The 16,839-nt window shown below is 40.9% G+C and overlaps 1 protein-coding gene across 6 annotated transcripts in view; it reads left to right on the top strand.

Moving 5' to 3' along the window:
* The window catches only part of SPATA13 (spermatogenesis associated 13), a 141,018-nt gene that overhangs the window by 109,162 nt on the left and 15,017 nt on the right, over positions 1-16,839 (top strand). For all 6 annotated transcript variants that reach the window (XM_033949170.1, XM_033949168.1, XM_033949172.1 and 3 more), the window contains 3 exons: positions 1,063-1,295; positions 8,546-8,675; positions 11,978-12,350. In XM_033949170.1, the coding sequence (XP_033805061.1) occupies positions 1,063-1,295; positions 8,546-8,675; positions 11,978-12,350 (736 nt within the window). The remainder of the gene's footprint in view (positions 1-1,062; positions 1,296-8,545; positions 8,676-11,977; positions 12,351-16,839) is intronic.

The raw sequence follows: 16,839 nt of genomic DNA, 5'->3' as shown, positions 1-16,839 counted from the left end.
GTTTTGGCCAGATACTAGTGACCTGGATTGGCCACCGTGAGAATGGGCTACTGGGCTTGATGGACCATTGGTCTGACCCAGTAAGGCTATTCTTATGTTCTTATGATATAAACTAATAAGGCTTATTTTTCTCAAAACCTTTTCCTTTTGCAATCAGATCCCAAATAGCAGATGCAAGCAGCTAATTTATTCTCTTAGGGGCCTTTTTACTGAGTTGTAGTAACTCCCAAATATTTTTGTATTTGGGGGGGGGAGGAGGGGGCTTGTGGAGAGTGGGTGTTCCTTCAATGACCAGTTCGCATACACTAACATGGATGCACAAACTAGTTAGTATAGAATTGTTTTCATCATTGGTCTTAGCAAGATCAATGATGAAAACACCACCCCAGTAAAGGCACGAATAGAATTAGAAGTAGTGCCTTGGGTGTTTGAGGTCTAGCAAGAAATCCACTTATTGTAGATTTGTCCTCACTATTTAACATTAGCGTATGGCCATTAATTTTAAAAAAAATTGAAAATTGACCATTTTATGGCTATGGTAAAAATGGCCCTAGTGCCCTGGGAAAACCTGTGTAAGGGCATGCTAAGGCCACTTTTTACCACAGCTTAGCAAAATTATTCCTTTGGGCCCCTTTTACAAAGCCACGGTAGGGATTCTCTTGTAACAAATGCACCAAAGCCCATTCAGTTCAGTGCATTTGATGCGGAAGAATCACTACCACAGCTTTGTAAAAGGAGCTCTAACTTAGGTATCTTTGAAATATTAATAAGTCCACCATTTCTTGGTGAACTGTACTGTTCTGCTAGGAACTGTTTTTATTTCTACAGTACTTGGATTTTCTTCCTTGCAAGATTACCATTGCGGTCAAAGGTTTATGACACATTAGCCTCAGAGGACATCAACATTTTTTTTTATTATTGTATGATAAAGAGATCAAAGGGTTCACCAAGCTAAATGTATGTTGTGTTCATGTAAAATAATATCCTGTCCAGAATTTATTACATGGTAGAGCTGTCTAAGCCTTCTTTAACTCATTCTACCACTTTTGGTTTATGTTACAGCAAGAAGATTTTGCCATTTACTCAGAGTACTGTAACAATCACCCTGGTGCTTGTATTGAGCTCTCCAACCTGATGAAACATAGCAAATACCGTCATTTTTTTGAAGCCTGCCGGCTGCTTCAGCAGATGATTGACATTGCCATAGATGGCTTTCTCTTGACACCAGTTCAGAAGATCTGTAAATACCCTCTGCAGCTAGCAGAATTGCTGAAATATACCACTCAAGAACATAGGTGAGGAGACTAAAATCACCACTCTTTCTTCATCATACTCTGCTCAAGAAATGTTTTTTCAACATGGAATAAGAATGAGTGTGGCAAGGAGTTGCTGTTTGATCCCTTGGACATGTGAAAATTGTCTAAGCAGCAGGCATGGCACCGAATCATCCTCATTACACAGCAATGCAGGCATCCAGCCTTGGTGGCATTTGAATCTGTTTTGCATTGTTCTTGCCATCTTTGCAAGCTGTTTATCGGATGTTCTATTCTTGCTCTTCCATCCAAACCTTATTCAGAATTTTTTTTTATTTTTTTTTAAATATACTGGTCTATTTTTTGTGTAACTGTGAGGGCAGGGGCTCCCCTTGTTCTGAACTGCTGAACTGTGTACTGGCGTGTACAATAGAGCCACTGTTAAGTCTCTTTCTCAGAGCAGCAGGAAGATCCCCTTTATCATTTCAGCCAAAAACTAGAAAAGACTTGCCTTTCTTTGCAGAACTAACATTGACCCTTTTGGCTCTGAATCTTTGTAGCACAGTTTTTCTCAGTGAGGGAAAAAATTTGAAAAACAGTAAGAACTGGGAAGGATCTTAATGTAGGATCTGTAAACTGACCATGCAAGCAGAATTAGAGCACATAGATAGGCTGTTTTGTGATATAATATACAGTTTTATTTCTTTACGGAAATAAAGACCTGATCTGGAAACTATGGGGGAAGTTACTAAGCTGAGATAAATTACTCTTGTGGTAAAGGAATAATGCAGCTTGCAATCAGCTTCTCATTCTGTTATTCTACTCCTCAAGAAAAACTGCTATGTTACAAGAAAAAGATTGATCTGGGGTTCTCTGGTTCCTCTTTCCCAGTCTCTCTCTCTCCAGCAAAGAATCCTCTCAAGCATCCCTTGCAACCCCACTCACCCATACAAGGATACAGTAGTTAGTTACCTTTACAGCCCTGATTCACTCCTCTGTTGGCCCTCCTTCCCCTCCTCCCCCTTTAAAGGCCTCTCTTCCCAAACCTACTTGAAGCAAATGCTGGTGGTCTAGGGATCGCAAACACCATTTTCATCTCAGTACTGTCAGAAACAGGAGCAACTGGGGATTGTTTTAAGTAAGAACATAAGCAATGCCTCCGCTGGGTCAGACCTGAGGTCCATCGTGCCCAACAGTCCGCTCACACGGCGGCCCAACAGGTCCAGGACCTGTGTAGTAATCCTCTATCTATACCCCTCTATCCCCTTTTCCAGTAGGAAATTGTCCAATCCTTTCTTGAACCCCAGTACATTGGATGAACAGAAAATCATTTAGATCAGTAATTATTCTGAACATGTTTAGCTAGAAGTATGAATGCATGTTGGCCACCCTTCAGTCTTCTATTACTATGCTGGTTTTTAAAGAAAAGTTAACAAATTACTAACAATAGCTCTGCAAGTTCATTTTTCAATTCTATCAGCATTCTGGGAAGTATACCATCCAGTCCATGTGATTTGCTACTGTTCAGTTTGTCAAATTGACCCATTACATCATCCAGTGTTACAAAGATTTGTTTGAGTTTCTTTGATTCATCAGAATTGAATACAATTTCTGGTACCAGTAACTCCCTCACATCTTCTTCGGTGAAGACCGAGGCAAAGAATTAATTTAATCTCTCCATTCTGTCCCTGTTTGACTGAGAGCCCCTTTTATCCCTCAGTTATCTAGCAGTCCATCCGATTCTCTTCCGGCTTCTTGCTTTTAATATACCTAAAAAAGTTTTTACTGTGTGTTTTTGCTTCAAGTGCAATCTTCTTTTCATGATCTCTCTTTGCCTTCTTTATTTTAGTGCCTTGCATTTGACTTTACATTCCTTGTGTTGTTTACAATTATTTTCAGTCGGATCCTTCTTCCGCTTTCTGAAAGATTTTCTTTTAGCTCTAATAGCTTCCTTTACCTCACTCATTAACCATGCTGGCTGCCGTTTGGTCTTCCTTCCTCCTTTTTTAATGCATAGAATATATCTAGTCTGGGCTTCTAGGATGGTATTTTTAAATAACATTCATGCCTGATATATATTTTTGACCTTTCCACCTGCACCTTTAAATTTCTTTTTTTTACCATTCTCCTCATATTAATGTTAAGTGCTATTATATTGGATTTCCTGTGTAAACTTATTCCAGGGACTATATCAAATCTGATCATGTTATGATCACTGTTATCAAGTGGCCCCAGCACCATTACCTCCCTCACCAATTCATGTGCTCCACTAAGAACTAGATCTAGGATTGCTTTACCTCTTGTCGGTTCCTGAACCAGCTGCTCCATAAAGCAATCCTTGATTTCATCTAAGAATTTTATCTCCCAGCATGCCCTGATGATGCATTTACCCAGTCAATATTGGGTTAGTTGAAATCACCTATTATTACTGTGTTTTTTGTTAGCCTCCCTAATTTCTGATAGCATTTCAGCATCTGTACATTCATCCTAGTCAGACGGACGGTAGTACACTCCTATCACTATCCTTTTATCACTATTCTTTTCCCCCCTTACACATGGAATTTCTACCTATAGGGATTCTAAGGTGTTTTTCTGCTCCTTTAGAATTTTTAGTCTGTTCGATTCAAGGCCCTCCTTAACATATAACGCTACGCCTCCACCAATTCGATCCACCCTATCACTACAATATAACAGTGTCCCATTGGTTATCTTCTTTCTACCAGGTCTCAGAGATGCCTCTTATATCTATCTTTTCATTTACTGCAATATATTCTAACTCTTGTTTCTTAGGCTTCTGGCATTTGCATACATACATGTTTATTTACAATTTGCTCAGCAGTTAGCATAGATAATTTGCAATCTTTAAAATCAGCCTGCTCTGCATTTAAGGAAACTGGTCTATTGGGGCCTGTATTGCAATCTCACTATCAGGATGCTCACTATCAGGATGCAATCTCACTATCAGGATGTCTTCCCTTTCATGATGATATCTTTTAAAGATACCTTGTCCTGAACCATGCTTGTTTAAGTGACTGTCGGCCTTCCCCCAGTGTTTAGTTTAAAAGCTGCTCTATCTCCTTTTTAAATGTTGACACCAGCAGCTTGGTTCCACCCTGGTAAAGGTGGAGCCCATCTTTGATGAATAGGCTCCCCCTTCCCCAGGATGTCACCCAGTTCGTAACAAATCTAAAACTCTATTCCCTGCACCATCGCCTCAACCATGCATTGAGACTCTGGAGCTCTGCCTGGCTTATGGATCCTGCGTGTGGAACAGGGAGCACGTCTGAAAATGCTACATTGGAGGTTCTGGATTTTAATTTCCTAACTAAGAACCTAAATTTGGCTTCCAGAAACTTCCTACATCATGGGTACACACATGTGCCAAGAGAGCAAGTTCCTCCCCAGCACTGTGTAAAATCTTATCTAAGTTTACGCATGAGGTCTGCCACCTTTGCATCAGGCAGGCATGTAACCAAGCAATCCTCCTGTCCATCAGCCTCCCAGCTATCTACATGCCTAATGATCGAATCTCCCACTATAACAGCTGTCCTAAACCTTCCCTCTTGGGCAGAAGTCCCTGGAGACACATCCTCGGTGTAAGAGAACATTGCATCCTCTGGTGGGCAGGGAAACATTTTTAATAACTCAAAATGTTTGTTTATTTCCAACATTCTAGTTCCCCTGAAATGTTTCTGACAGTAGTAATCTTCACAATCCATACTGTTCTCAACTCTAGGCTCCAATCCGAGCTTTTACCAGGATGTCTTAACATGCTAAAAAGATAAACTCTGGCTTTAAGCAGTTAAATCAGTGTGCACTTCAAAATATCCCAATTTACAATCAGTGCTGGCCAAAACAGAAAATTTCCCCTCCCTCTCTCTCTTCCCTCAAGCCTTTTCTCCTTTCTTCTCAGGGGAAGGCTGAAGTTAGCCACCACCCCAACTGCTGAATTGACGCCATCCATCTCTCACCAGCTTTTAGAGAGTACTTCGTGTTCAGCATATCAAAAGTAAAACAAAACAATGTTATATTCTTCCCAAATCCTTGCATTCTATATAGTTCAGTGTACTCTGTCTTTTCTTCCATGTCTCCTTTCTTGTTTTTTCCTTGCTGTCCTCAGCTAGCGGATCTGTTTCAACACAAAATTGTTCACAGAAAAAATAGGTGAAGCTTGAAATGGTGTAAAAATTAGCTTCACAGAATAATTTTGTGCATTATTCAATAATTCACAAAATGAGTTGTTTTTAATAACTTTACTTTCCATTAAAGTTACCGTACTGGGTCAGACCAAGGATCCATCTAGCTCAGTATCCTGTTTTGAACAGTGGCCAGGCCAGGTCATGTACCTTGCAGAGTCCCAAAGGATAGCAAGATTCCATGCTACTTAATCTCAGAGATAAGCAGTGGCTTTCCTTATGTCTAATTTAATAGCGGTTTATGAACTTTTCTTCCAGAAATTTGTCCAAACCTTTTTTTAAACCCTTCTATGTTAACTGTTTTTACCATATGCTCCAGCATTGAGTTCCAGAGCTCAATTATACGTTGAATGAAAAAATATTTTCTCCTATTTGTTTTAAATATGCTGCTATGTAACTTCATAAAATGTTCCTTAGCATTTGATAAGCAATTGATTCACGTTTACCTATTCTACCCCATTCAGGATTTTATAAATCTGAATCATATCTCCCCTCAGCCATTTCTCCTCAGCCTTTCCTAATATGAGAGTCATTCCTTCTCTTTAATCATTTTGATTGGGTTTTAGGGTACCTTTTCCAGTTCCACTGCATCATTTTTAAGATGCAATCTCATTATGGAGGCATCATGATATTATCTATTGTATAGTTTTGTCTATTACTTTACTAATAATTCCTAACATTCTATTTGAATTTTTAGCCTCTTCTACACACTGAGCAGAATGTTTCAGTGTATTGTCCATAATGTCCCCTAAATCCTTTTCCTCAGTGGTGACTCCTAATGTGAAACCTAGCATCATGTAGCTATAATTGGGTTGTACTTCTTCCCAACATGCATCACTTTGCACTTGTCACATTAAATTTCATTTCTCATTTGGATGCTCAGTCTTCCAGCCTCCCAAGGTTCTCGTACTAAAGCAGCTAGGGCTCTTTAGCTTGGAAAAGAGATGACTCAAGGTATGATAGAGGTCTATAAAATATGGAGTGGAGTGGAATGAGTAAATGCAAATTGATTGTTTACTCTTTCCCAAAATACTAGGACTAGGGGACATGCAATGAAGCTACTAAGTTTAAAACAAACCAGAAAAAATATTTCTTTACTCAATGTGTGATTAAGCTCTGGAATGTTCAGTAGTGAAAGCAGTAAGCTTAGCAGGATTTTTAAAAAGTTTAGATAATTTCTTAAAAGAAAAGTCCATACGCTATTGTTAAGATGGACTTGGGAAAATCCACTGCTTCTTTGTAGGATAAGTAGCATTAAATCTGTTTTACTCTTTTGGGATCTTGCCAGGTATTTGTGACCTGGATTGGCTACTGTTGGAAACAAAATACTGGGCTTGATGGACCTTCGGTCTATCCCAATATGGCAACTCTTATGTTCTTATTTTATAAAATACATGAGTGGATACATACAGGAGAGGGACATTTTTGAAAGGACATCCAAGTCAGAATAGGGACATGCATGTCAGAATGTCCCAAATGAATGTCCATCTCGCATGTATTTTCAAGCAGGAAATGTCAAAATTTCCAATATGAAAATATGGGAGACGTCCAATATGACAGGCATTTTACAAACTGGAACATCCAAATTTTGAATGAGGAAAAACAAGGGACATAAACGTTTGTATAGCAGCATTCTTAGAAAATGGCTACACAGACATCCTTACAGAGCAGAGGGTCAGCCAAGTGGTTAGTGCAATGGACTTTAAACCAAGGGACCCAGGTTCAAACCCTACTTTAACTCTTTTTAATTTTTTTTTTTTGTAATTGTGAGCCCTCCAGGATCAGAAAAATGCCTAGTGTATCTGAATGATATCACTTCAATAGCCTTCAGGCTTTCAGGTGGCTTGGTACAGTAGATAGTTGTCTGTTTCTGGAGAGCTCATAATTAAAAAAAAAAAAGAGTTAAAGTAGGACTTGAACCTGGATCCCTTGGTTTAGAGTCCACTGTATTAACCATTAGGATACACACCAGACTTACTGTCTGTTTTACCAAGAATGCCCATATTACCTGAAGCTGTCATAGAATCTGGTATTCCTTTCCAGTTTTGTTTTCAGAAAAGGGGCACTCTATTATACCCTAGATGTGATTGAAACAGGTCTAACTATGGACATCCTTTTTAGATATGGATGTTTCCTTCCCTTCTGTAATCAGTGTTAGACGTCTTGATTTGGGCCTATCCTGGTCTCATCCAAAACACTCCCCCTTGCTATTTGGACATACAACAGTATCAGACATCCAAATCCTTCCTTTGCAAAATCAGCATTTGAACATTTCAAGCATATGGACATTTGTTTCAGCACCTAGAGTACATGCATGCATTTACCTTGGCCTCAGAGCAGGTATAAGCTGGTGTTTCAGCATTTGCATTATATTGCAATTGGATCTGGATGCTTATTTTATAAAGGCATAAAGGTGCCTATGTTGACTTTAGAAAACAGAAAAATTTTGGATTTCATACATGGGCAATCTGATATAAAATCAAGCCAAGTATGTGTATTTGATCCAAAATATGCAAGTGATTGTACAAGGTTCCAGTTGTTACTATTTCCTCTCAGTGAATATTGCTATGCCAGATTTTATGTGGGAATGTCAGAGGATATATAATGTACTCCGAAGTGTCACAGCTTGAAATTAAGTAAAAATTAGCTTCACAGAATAATTTTGTGCATTATTCAATAATTCACAAAATGAGCTGTTTTTAATAACTTTATTTTCCATTAGAGTTACCTTATTTATAACAATATCTACTGTATGTTACATGTCCATATAGGTGCCTATGTACCTTTATAAAAAAAGGTACTACTCAGAATCAGCCCCAAAAGCACACAAATGTTGACACACAGCTTTGCACCTGTTTCAAAAATGTGGACATTTTGTAAAATATTCATCTACATCACAATTCCATTTCCATTCTACCCAAACTGTAAAAGTAGACTATGCTCTGTGTGCCCAAATTTTATGTGTGGTTATACAATTTTATAAAAATCCCTTTGAATAGCAGGCTTCATACATGGGAAAAGCTTAATAAAAGTAGCCCCAAATACTTTTATATCATATATTGCATGTAATGACCACAATTCCTATCCACTTTGCAGTGATTATAATAATATAAAGGCAGCTTATGAAGCTATGAAGAATGTGGCCTGCCTGATAAATGAGCGAAAGCGAAGACTAGAAAGTATAGACAAGATAGCACAGTGGCAAGTATCCATTGTAGGCTGGGAGGTAAGTTCCTATCTTTCTAATTTTAATCTTTTCTTTAGGAGGTTATTTGACTAACGGCCTCTTATACAAAGTCGCGCTAGCGGCTGCGCTGCGCTAACGGCCCCAAAGCCCATAGAGATTTAAAGGGCTTCAGGGCTGTTGCCGCGCAGCAGCTACTAGTGCAGCTTTGTAAAAGAGGCCGTAAAATTTACTTCTGTGAATACCATTGTTCTCTTTAACCTTTTCCTATCGTATGTCCTGGCTGACGGGACATTCCAAAAGTGTCGTTACCATCGTATGTCCCATGGCATGGGACATACAGTACACGACAGGAACACAAAATATTTGAATTTACAGACTTATGACTTATTTACATTATGTTTACAATAGCCGTAAATGATAACGGTGAATAATACAAAACTTTGCTAAAATAATTACGATTGAAACCAGCGTAATGTAAAATTTATTACGATAGGAAAAGGTTAAAGGCCTATGCTTCTTATTCACTTATTAACTGCATCTTTGCTATGATTAAGATCAGCTGGATATTTGTCCAATTGTTGGTCTTGCACATATTTCCTTTTAATTAAATTTAAAAAAACACAACAAATAAACCTTACTAATCTTATTTCTGTTATATTTTCAGTCACACACTCTTGTACCTTAATAGGGATCCAGCAGTTGGTCTCAATATTGGCCATATGTCTGCATCATTAAACATTAAGATGGGAAGCATTTTGAATATTTCCTATATCATCTTTTGACTCCTGAGATATTGTTGCATAGATATTTAAAGGAGATAGTACCGCTAGATAAAGTGGAGGAATTATTTCTGAATGTCGATATTGTTCCTCAATCTGGAGCGATCTGGAGCCAATTTGGAATCAATCAATTTAACTAATTTCCTGGAGTTCTCTCAGGAGGATATTTCTACATGGGCAACTCTTCAGTTCACCCTCTCGACTGAACAGAAAAAAATTAATATACTGAAGTTGTATTATTGAAAAAAAAGATCTTCAGTTTTATGGTCATTCTGTCTGGATCTTTCTGGATGGGCTAGGCCCAAACATCTACGTTAAAAGAATTTCTGAAATTGAAACAAGGTGACAGCTTTGGGAAGAGTTTTTTCCTCCAGTTCTCCTGTAAATGTGTGATAAAATTGAATTCCATATGTTTTGATCCTTCCTAGCTTGAAAGATTACTGATTGATAAAGAAGCATCTGTTGAGGGGTAATATACATATCCCATTGTATCTACTATTAAAATATTAGTCATTCATTTGGACAGGAATTGTTTTTTCATGTTTTGGAAACCCAGAGTGATTAAATCATACTTTGATGATAAGTCCTTTAAATTATTGGTTCAGTCCTTTGTTTTGAGTACTCTGGACTATTGCAATATTGTTCATCTGGCTGGTAACCCAAAAAAATTGGCTCAGCTTCGATTATTACAGAACACAGCAATCTGACTGATTTTTAAACAGAAAAAATTGAACCATATAACGTCCTACTAAAGGGAGCTCCACTGGCTCCCTATGGAAGCAAGAGTATAGTTTGTTTGGTTGTCTGTGCTATAAAGTGATATCTGGTATGGCTCCGGCCTATTCAGTAGATAGTTCATTTTCTCTCATCAGACGTTCCACTCGAATAGCTACACTTTTTGAATTTCCTTCGCCCAAAGGCTGCCGATATAAAAGATATCACAACCAATTACTGTAATTTCAAGCAGCTATTTGGGATGCAGACTTTTGTCAGTTATTTTTTACATCTACATCATATCAAAACTTTAGGAAATTGTTAAAGATGTATATCTATTTAGGAAATTTTTGAAAGATGGAATTTGTATTTTATTCTGTGTTTCTAGCAGTTTTCCATTTTGTTAGACCACATAGATTTGAGGGGTAATGCATTATACAAATGTTATGTTATATTATAAATTTAGAATAAATGATGGATGATGATGGGAGTAGGGTTAAATCTGATAAAACTTAATTCATTTCAATTTCAGATTGGAAGCACTTATAACCTAGGGGAAGGGTGCAACAGAAAACCAATATTCCTTAGGTGTGGAACCTGAATTAATCTGATTCATAAAAGCTCCAGGATAGCCATCTAAGAGAGGGGTGAAGTACCCTGAGTAGCCACATGAAAAAATTTAATTTGCTGATATGCTGTTGTTGGGCAGTACTTATTTCTGAATGAAGGACTTTAGTTTCTAGGGCAATTGGATACCAGTCAAGCTTCATTCAGTTGCTCATAGTACTTTTTTATACAGGTTATCCCTTATTTTCAAAATAGCCTCTTGTACACTCGCTGCAATTTTCTTAGTTAAACTTACATTTGGAGAACACATAACGGTCATGTTTTAGGGCCCCTTTTACAAAGCTGTGGTAGCGATGCTTCCACGGTAAATGTACCTATGGGCTTTGGTGCATTTACCATGGCAGAATTGCTATTGCAGCTTTGTAAAAGACTCCTTTAGTGTTATTTTGGTGATGCTATAGAATGGCTTCCCATTAAAGATTCAATCTGAGACTTCACATTCCAAATTTAAAAAGGCACTGAAAATGTGATTCTCTTCAAAAGCATTTATTCCAGGTTGGAATGGTGCTTCCTTTTTTGGACCACAGTCTGTGGACGCTGTCTAGTTAAGTTTTCCTACTCTCCTTTATGGGTCCTATTATTTATTAGTTTTATGGAATTAAAAAAAAATTATTTCTACTACTTTATATTGATTTGAATTCTAGATATAAATTAGGCCTCCCTATCTTATCTTTCCATAGTTTGTCTTGGACTTGTGCTTGTGATTTAGCATCCCGGGCAGTGGTAGAAACCTCTACCACGGCTTAAGCCCTCTTTTACAAAGGTGTGCTATGCTTTTTAGCGCATGCTAAATATTATTGCACGCTAAATGCTAACGCGTGCATGTTATCATATGGACGCATTAGTGGTTAGTGCATGTGTTGATTTAGCACGTGCTAAACGCGCGCTAAAACGCTTAGTGCACCTTTGTAAAAGAGGGCCTAAGCCGTGGTAGATGTTTCTACCACTGCCCGGAGCGCTAAATGCTCTGACACTCGTAAGAAGCATTTAGCGCTCCGGGCAGTGGTAGAAACCTCTACCATGGCTTAGTAAACGGGGGGAGGGAAATGAACCATGAACTAATTTGGTAATGATGCATAGCAAAAGCAGATAAAAGTAGTATTTATATTGGAAATAGAGCTTTTAAAATTATGCTATTACCTTGTATTGTGAAATTCAATTAAATCCTCATCTTTTTTTTACAGATAACATGAACATTTTTATCTCTTTTTAATAATTTAGGGACAAGATATATTAGCCAGAAGCTCAGAATTGATCCACTCAGGGGAACTGACCAAGATCTCAAAGCAAGGCAAAAGCCAACAGAGGACCTTCTTTCTTTTTGACCACCAATTAGTGTTCTGCAAGAAGGACCTTTTAAGGAGAGACATGTTGTATTATAAGGGTCGGATAAACATGGATGAAATAGAACTCTTGGATCTTGAGGATGGCAAAGACAAAGACTTTAACCTTAATATAAAAAATGCTTTGAAAGCTGTGAATATAGTGACAGAAGAGATGCATTTGTTTTGTGCAAAAAAGCAAGAAGACAAGGAAAGATGGCTTCAGGCTTGCTCAGACGAAAGAAAAAGAGTATGGGAAGACAAAGAAATGGGTGAGTAAAACAGAGTTGTAAAAAAATATTGCATTTTTCTTATGGATTTTTATATTTATAAAAACATTTTAATTTTACAAAGGTATTCTTTCTTTGTAATTATTTATTACTTGTTAATTTATACATGGATATTTTTCAGCATTTGTATAGTGACATACAAAGAAGGATTATCAAAAGCCTTAGTACCAAAACTTGTATTTTGGGCCATTAAAAGCTAGAAAATGATTTGGAATGGAATTAATTACTGTGTATATTGGTTCTGCTTCCAAAGGTCCATAACGCATTGATCTATCTTAACCTTTTCCTATTGTAATAAATTTTACGTTACGCTGGTTCCAATTGTAATTATTTTAGCAAAGTTTTGTATTATTCACCGTTATCATTTACAGCTATTGTAAACATAATGTAAATAAGTCATAAGTCTGTAAATTCAAATATTTTGTGTTCCTGGCTCTTGCATAATGACTGTGTAGTCTGTTTAACATAGTATGGCTCGAATGTAGCAATATAACCAGTTTCTGAATCTGCCAGAGTATACACACGCAAGCCCCATTTGTTGGCTTCTGTGCAATGTACATTTTATATCCCGTGCGTCCTTTGAAACCGATTGTTGTCTTATCGATTAGTATGTCCTGTCCTGGGATAAAATAATCCAAACATTTTGACTGGATATGATTCTGCAACTCTTATTTTATCAGTACTCTTCGCAGTAACAGATGATGTGTGCAACATCCAGTGAATCTGTAGAAATCTGTCACGTGAAAATACATCTGCAAAGAATTCCATGTGATCGAGCCAACGCCTTGAAAAGTAATCAAAAACATTTGGTTTCTCATTTATGATGATGTTCAGAATAACACCAATGTTTGCTGTTATCTCATCTGCATTCATGGCAGTCCATTTTTCCATATAGATCTGTCTGATAGATCCAGTTTTTCAATGCAGGAATGTGCATAGGAATTGGTTTCTTATGCAATTTTTTCCAAAACATCACCAGTAAAAAACAACTAGAAGAATCCGCGCTCATCTTCTGGCACGTTATTGTCAGTCAGCTGGTCTTCTAACCGAAAACTGAAAGTGAACAAAGTTATTTCCGTTATTTCCAGAAGCTCCAACTTTACGCCATTCATCACCCTCCTCCTCAGTCTCTTCAGATTCTGATGCTTGAGTATCATCAACGTCACTCATTTCCCCCTCATCGCTACTGCCCGCTACATTTTCTGCATCAAAGTCCGAATCATTATCCAACTCAGACTCCGAACTACTTGGTAATAAATCCATTTGTGCTAAAACTGCAGCCCCAGTCATTCGTTTGACACTAGAGAATGACACGGGGAAAAAATCTGACCCTGTCACCGCCCCGTCCCTGGCCCACCGTACTCTTCACAGCCCCGTCACCGCCGTTCCCTTCACTGCCCCGTCACCGTCACCGACATCCCATTCACTGCCCCGTCACCGCCACTGCCATCCCATTCACCGCCCCATCACCGTCCCCGCAGCATCTGAGCACTGTTAACGTGATTAAGTTTTGACTGCTTGAATTTAAATATAGAGTGGGTGTTTTCATATTTTGCATCTATTTCACGTATCACCCACGTGGTTATTTCTTATCCAAGATTCACATTTTGGGAACCCTAATAATGAGCTTTGCGGGACAGATAAGGAAAATACTTAAGAGTACCTGATTACTATTCAGTGTATTGTAAACTGCTTTGGGTGAATCTCAAGTCATTTTTCATACAATTTTTCCCAAGATCCAGTATCATTTCCCTTTTCCCCTTTGTACCTTGTAGGTAGTGGTACCACAGCCACTACTGTAACCAAGATTTTTGTTACCGACATGCATCACTTTACATTTATCCACGTGAAATCTCATCTGCCATGTTGATGCCCATTCCTCGAGCCTGATGTCACTTTGCATATATTCGCAATCCCCCTGCGTCTTCACTTCTGAATAACTTCGTATCGTCCGCAAATTTAATCACCTCGCTCGTTGTACCTATGTCCATAATTAAACACTGGAATTTGTTGCTAGAGTATGTGGTAAAAGCAGTTCTTTAGCACTCTCCAGACCAGTAGAGGTTAACTTTACGAATGGGTATATATCTAATCATGACCAGCAGGTGGAGACTGAAAACAAAACTTTGGGACAGTATATCCTAGCCCCTCCTCTCTATTTCCCTCAGTCTTCTTTCAGTCCTCCAGCAGGTGTTGAGTGATCTGTACCCATCTCCCTTGGTAGGGCTGTTGGAATTTGTTTAGGGGGTTTATTGTCCCTGTTTTTAGCCAGGACGGAGCTTGGGCGGACTCTGTTTGGGGGTTCGTCCGACCTCGGGGGTGTTAAACCCGGCGGGTCACGAGCGGGGTCCCTCCCCCCACTTCCTCCACCTCCCCACATTTTTTTAGAGGAGCCTCAGCAGTAAGCCTTGCCCCCTAAGTCAAGCAAGGCATATTGCTTCGAGAGCCTGTGGAGTCTGTTCTGTAAAAAAAAAAAAAAAAAAAAAAAAAAATCCTGAGGTAGTGCTGGTCTGAAGGGTTGTTTCCCTTTAAGAAAACTGTATTTTACTGTATTTTTTCATGTAACCGGCACTTTTTTATAGCTAGGTCGCGTATGGAGCAATTGTGCCCTTCTCCGGGGGAGTAGGACACAATTTTAGTCCAGCCGCGAGGCACTCGCGGCCGGCCTGAACTCGGCGGTTTGGGTCGGTGAGGTGGTGGAGCTCCGTCGGCAGCGGCTGCAGGCGCCCAGAGCTCCCCGCCGATGGTGCCTCGCGAGTCGGCTTGGAGCAGTGGGGAAGCCCGGTCTTCCACAACCGCCCACGGAGGGATTCCCCGAAGGATTCCCTCTCAGCTGATTTTTTGACAGCTGATGCCGGCTTGCCTGCTTTAGCGGCTGAGACTATTCAGGTTTCTCAGCCGCTTCAGGCTATGGAGGGAGCTTTTTTGGCGGGAAAACCGCCATCTTCTCTGTCTGGCCCCTCCATTTTGTCTTCCACCTCAGGTGACCTTCCCCCTGTTTTGACTATGCAGGGGCAAGGTTCTGCTGGGTCCCCTGCTGTGGCAGGGAGTCCCTTGGGACCCTCGGGGGGTTTTTCTCCTGAATTTTTCTTTTCTTTATGCAGAGCCTATTTTCAGGCGGCTGGGGGTCCCGGTTGCGCCCAGGGGGTTTCGGGGGGTGGGTTTTCCTCCGCGCTCCCTGCGGCTTTGCCTCTTTCGTCTGGCGTGACGTCCCCTCCGCCGCCTCCCTTGTCCAAGCGTCCGCGGGTGTCGTGGGACGAGAATTTGTGGTCGGAGGAACGGGTCGGTCTGGAGGAGGACCTGGACCCTTCTGAGGAGTTCCAGGACTCTCTGGAGGGGACGGAAGCTGGCGGCGGGTTGTCGGATTTCCCGTTCTCCAGTGACGAGGCGTCCGTGGTGCGCCTTTTTCAGAAAGATGAGCTGCCTGACCTTATTCAGCAGGTTTCTTCGGTTTTGCGTTTTGAGGACGCGCCGCCGGAGACTCCGCGTGTGGGGGACCCCCTGTTACGGGGGATCCGTTCCGTTTCCCGCTCTTTTCCTATGCATCAGGATATTCGGGATATTATTCTGGAGCAGTGGAAAACGCCGGAGACGCCGTTTCGGCTGGCGCGCAGCATGGCTCGCCTATATCCCATTCCGGAAGGGGATCGGGCTACGTTAGCTTCGCCAGTCGTGGATGCGGTGGTCTCGGCAATTTCCAAGCGGCATACCGTGCCTGTTGAGGGCGGTTCTGCCTTGCGGGACTCTGAGGAGCGCAAATTGGAGAGCATCCTTAAGCAAAATTTTCAGGTCTCTGCCTTTGGGGTCCAGGCGGCTATTTGTGGGGGACTGGTCGCTCGCGCCGTGTTTCGGTGGGCGGAGCGGGTCTTGGATCGAGAGTCTGACGACTGGTCTCTGGTGGATCAGGAGGTAGCGAAGATTGAGATGGCGGCCTCATTCCTCTCAGATGCTCTATATGACTTGGTGCGGATCTCGGCTAAGTCTATGGCTTTTGGCGTGGCCGCAAGGCGTGTGTTGTGGCTGCGCGCTTGGGCGGCGGATGCTGCGTCCAAAGCTAAGCTTACTAAATTTCCCTTTCGGGGGTCGTTTTTGTTTGGAGAGGACTTGGATAAGTTGATTCAGACTTTGTCGGACTCGAAAGTTCCCCGTCTGCCGGAGGACCGTGCCCGTCCGGCGTCTCGGGGGGGTGCGGCCCGGGGGCGTTTGCGGGATTTTCGCAAGTATCGCCCTGGGCGTGGGGCTGCTTCTTTCCAGTCTCCGGGATTTTCCCTCCGCCGGTTCCCCCGCTTCCCGTCCTGCACAATGACGCCTTGCCGGCGCCCCCTTTGGTTCCGGTGGGGGCCCGGCTGCGTGAATTTTTCCCCAAATGGGCCGAGATCACGTCCGATCAGTGGGTCCTGGAGGTGGTGCGGGACGGTTATGCCCTGGAGTTCGCCCACTCTCTGCCGGATTTTTTTCCTCGCTTCTCCAT

This window comes from Geotrypetes seraphini, chromosome 6, assembly GCF_902459505.1.
Source record: "Geotrypetes seraphini chromosome 6, aGeoSer1.1, whole genome shotgun sequence".
NCBI classification, from domain to species: Eukaryota; Metazoa; Chordata; class Amphibia; order Gymnophiona; family Dermophiidae; genus Geotrypetes; species Geotrypetes seraphini.
This window is presented reverse-complemented; position numbering and strand designations above follow the sequence as displayed.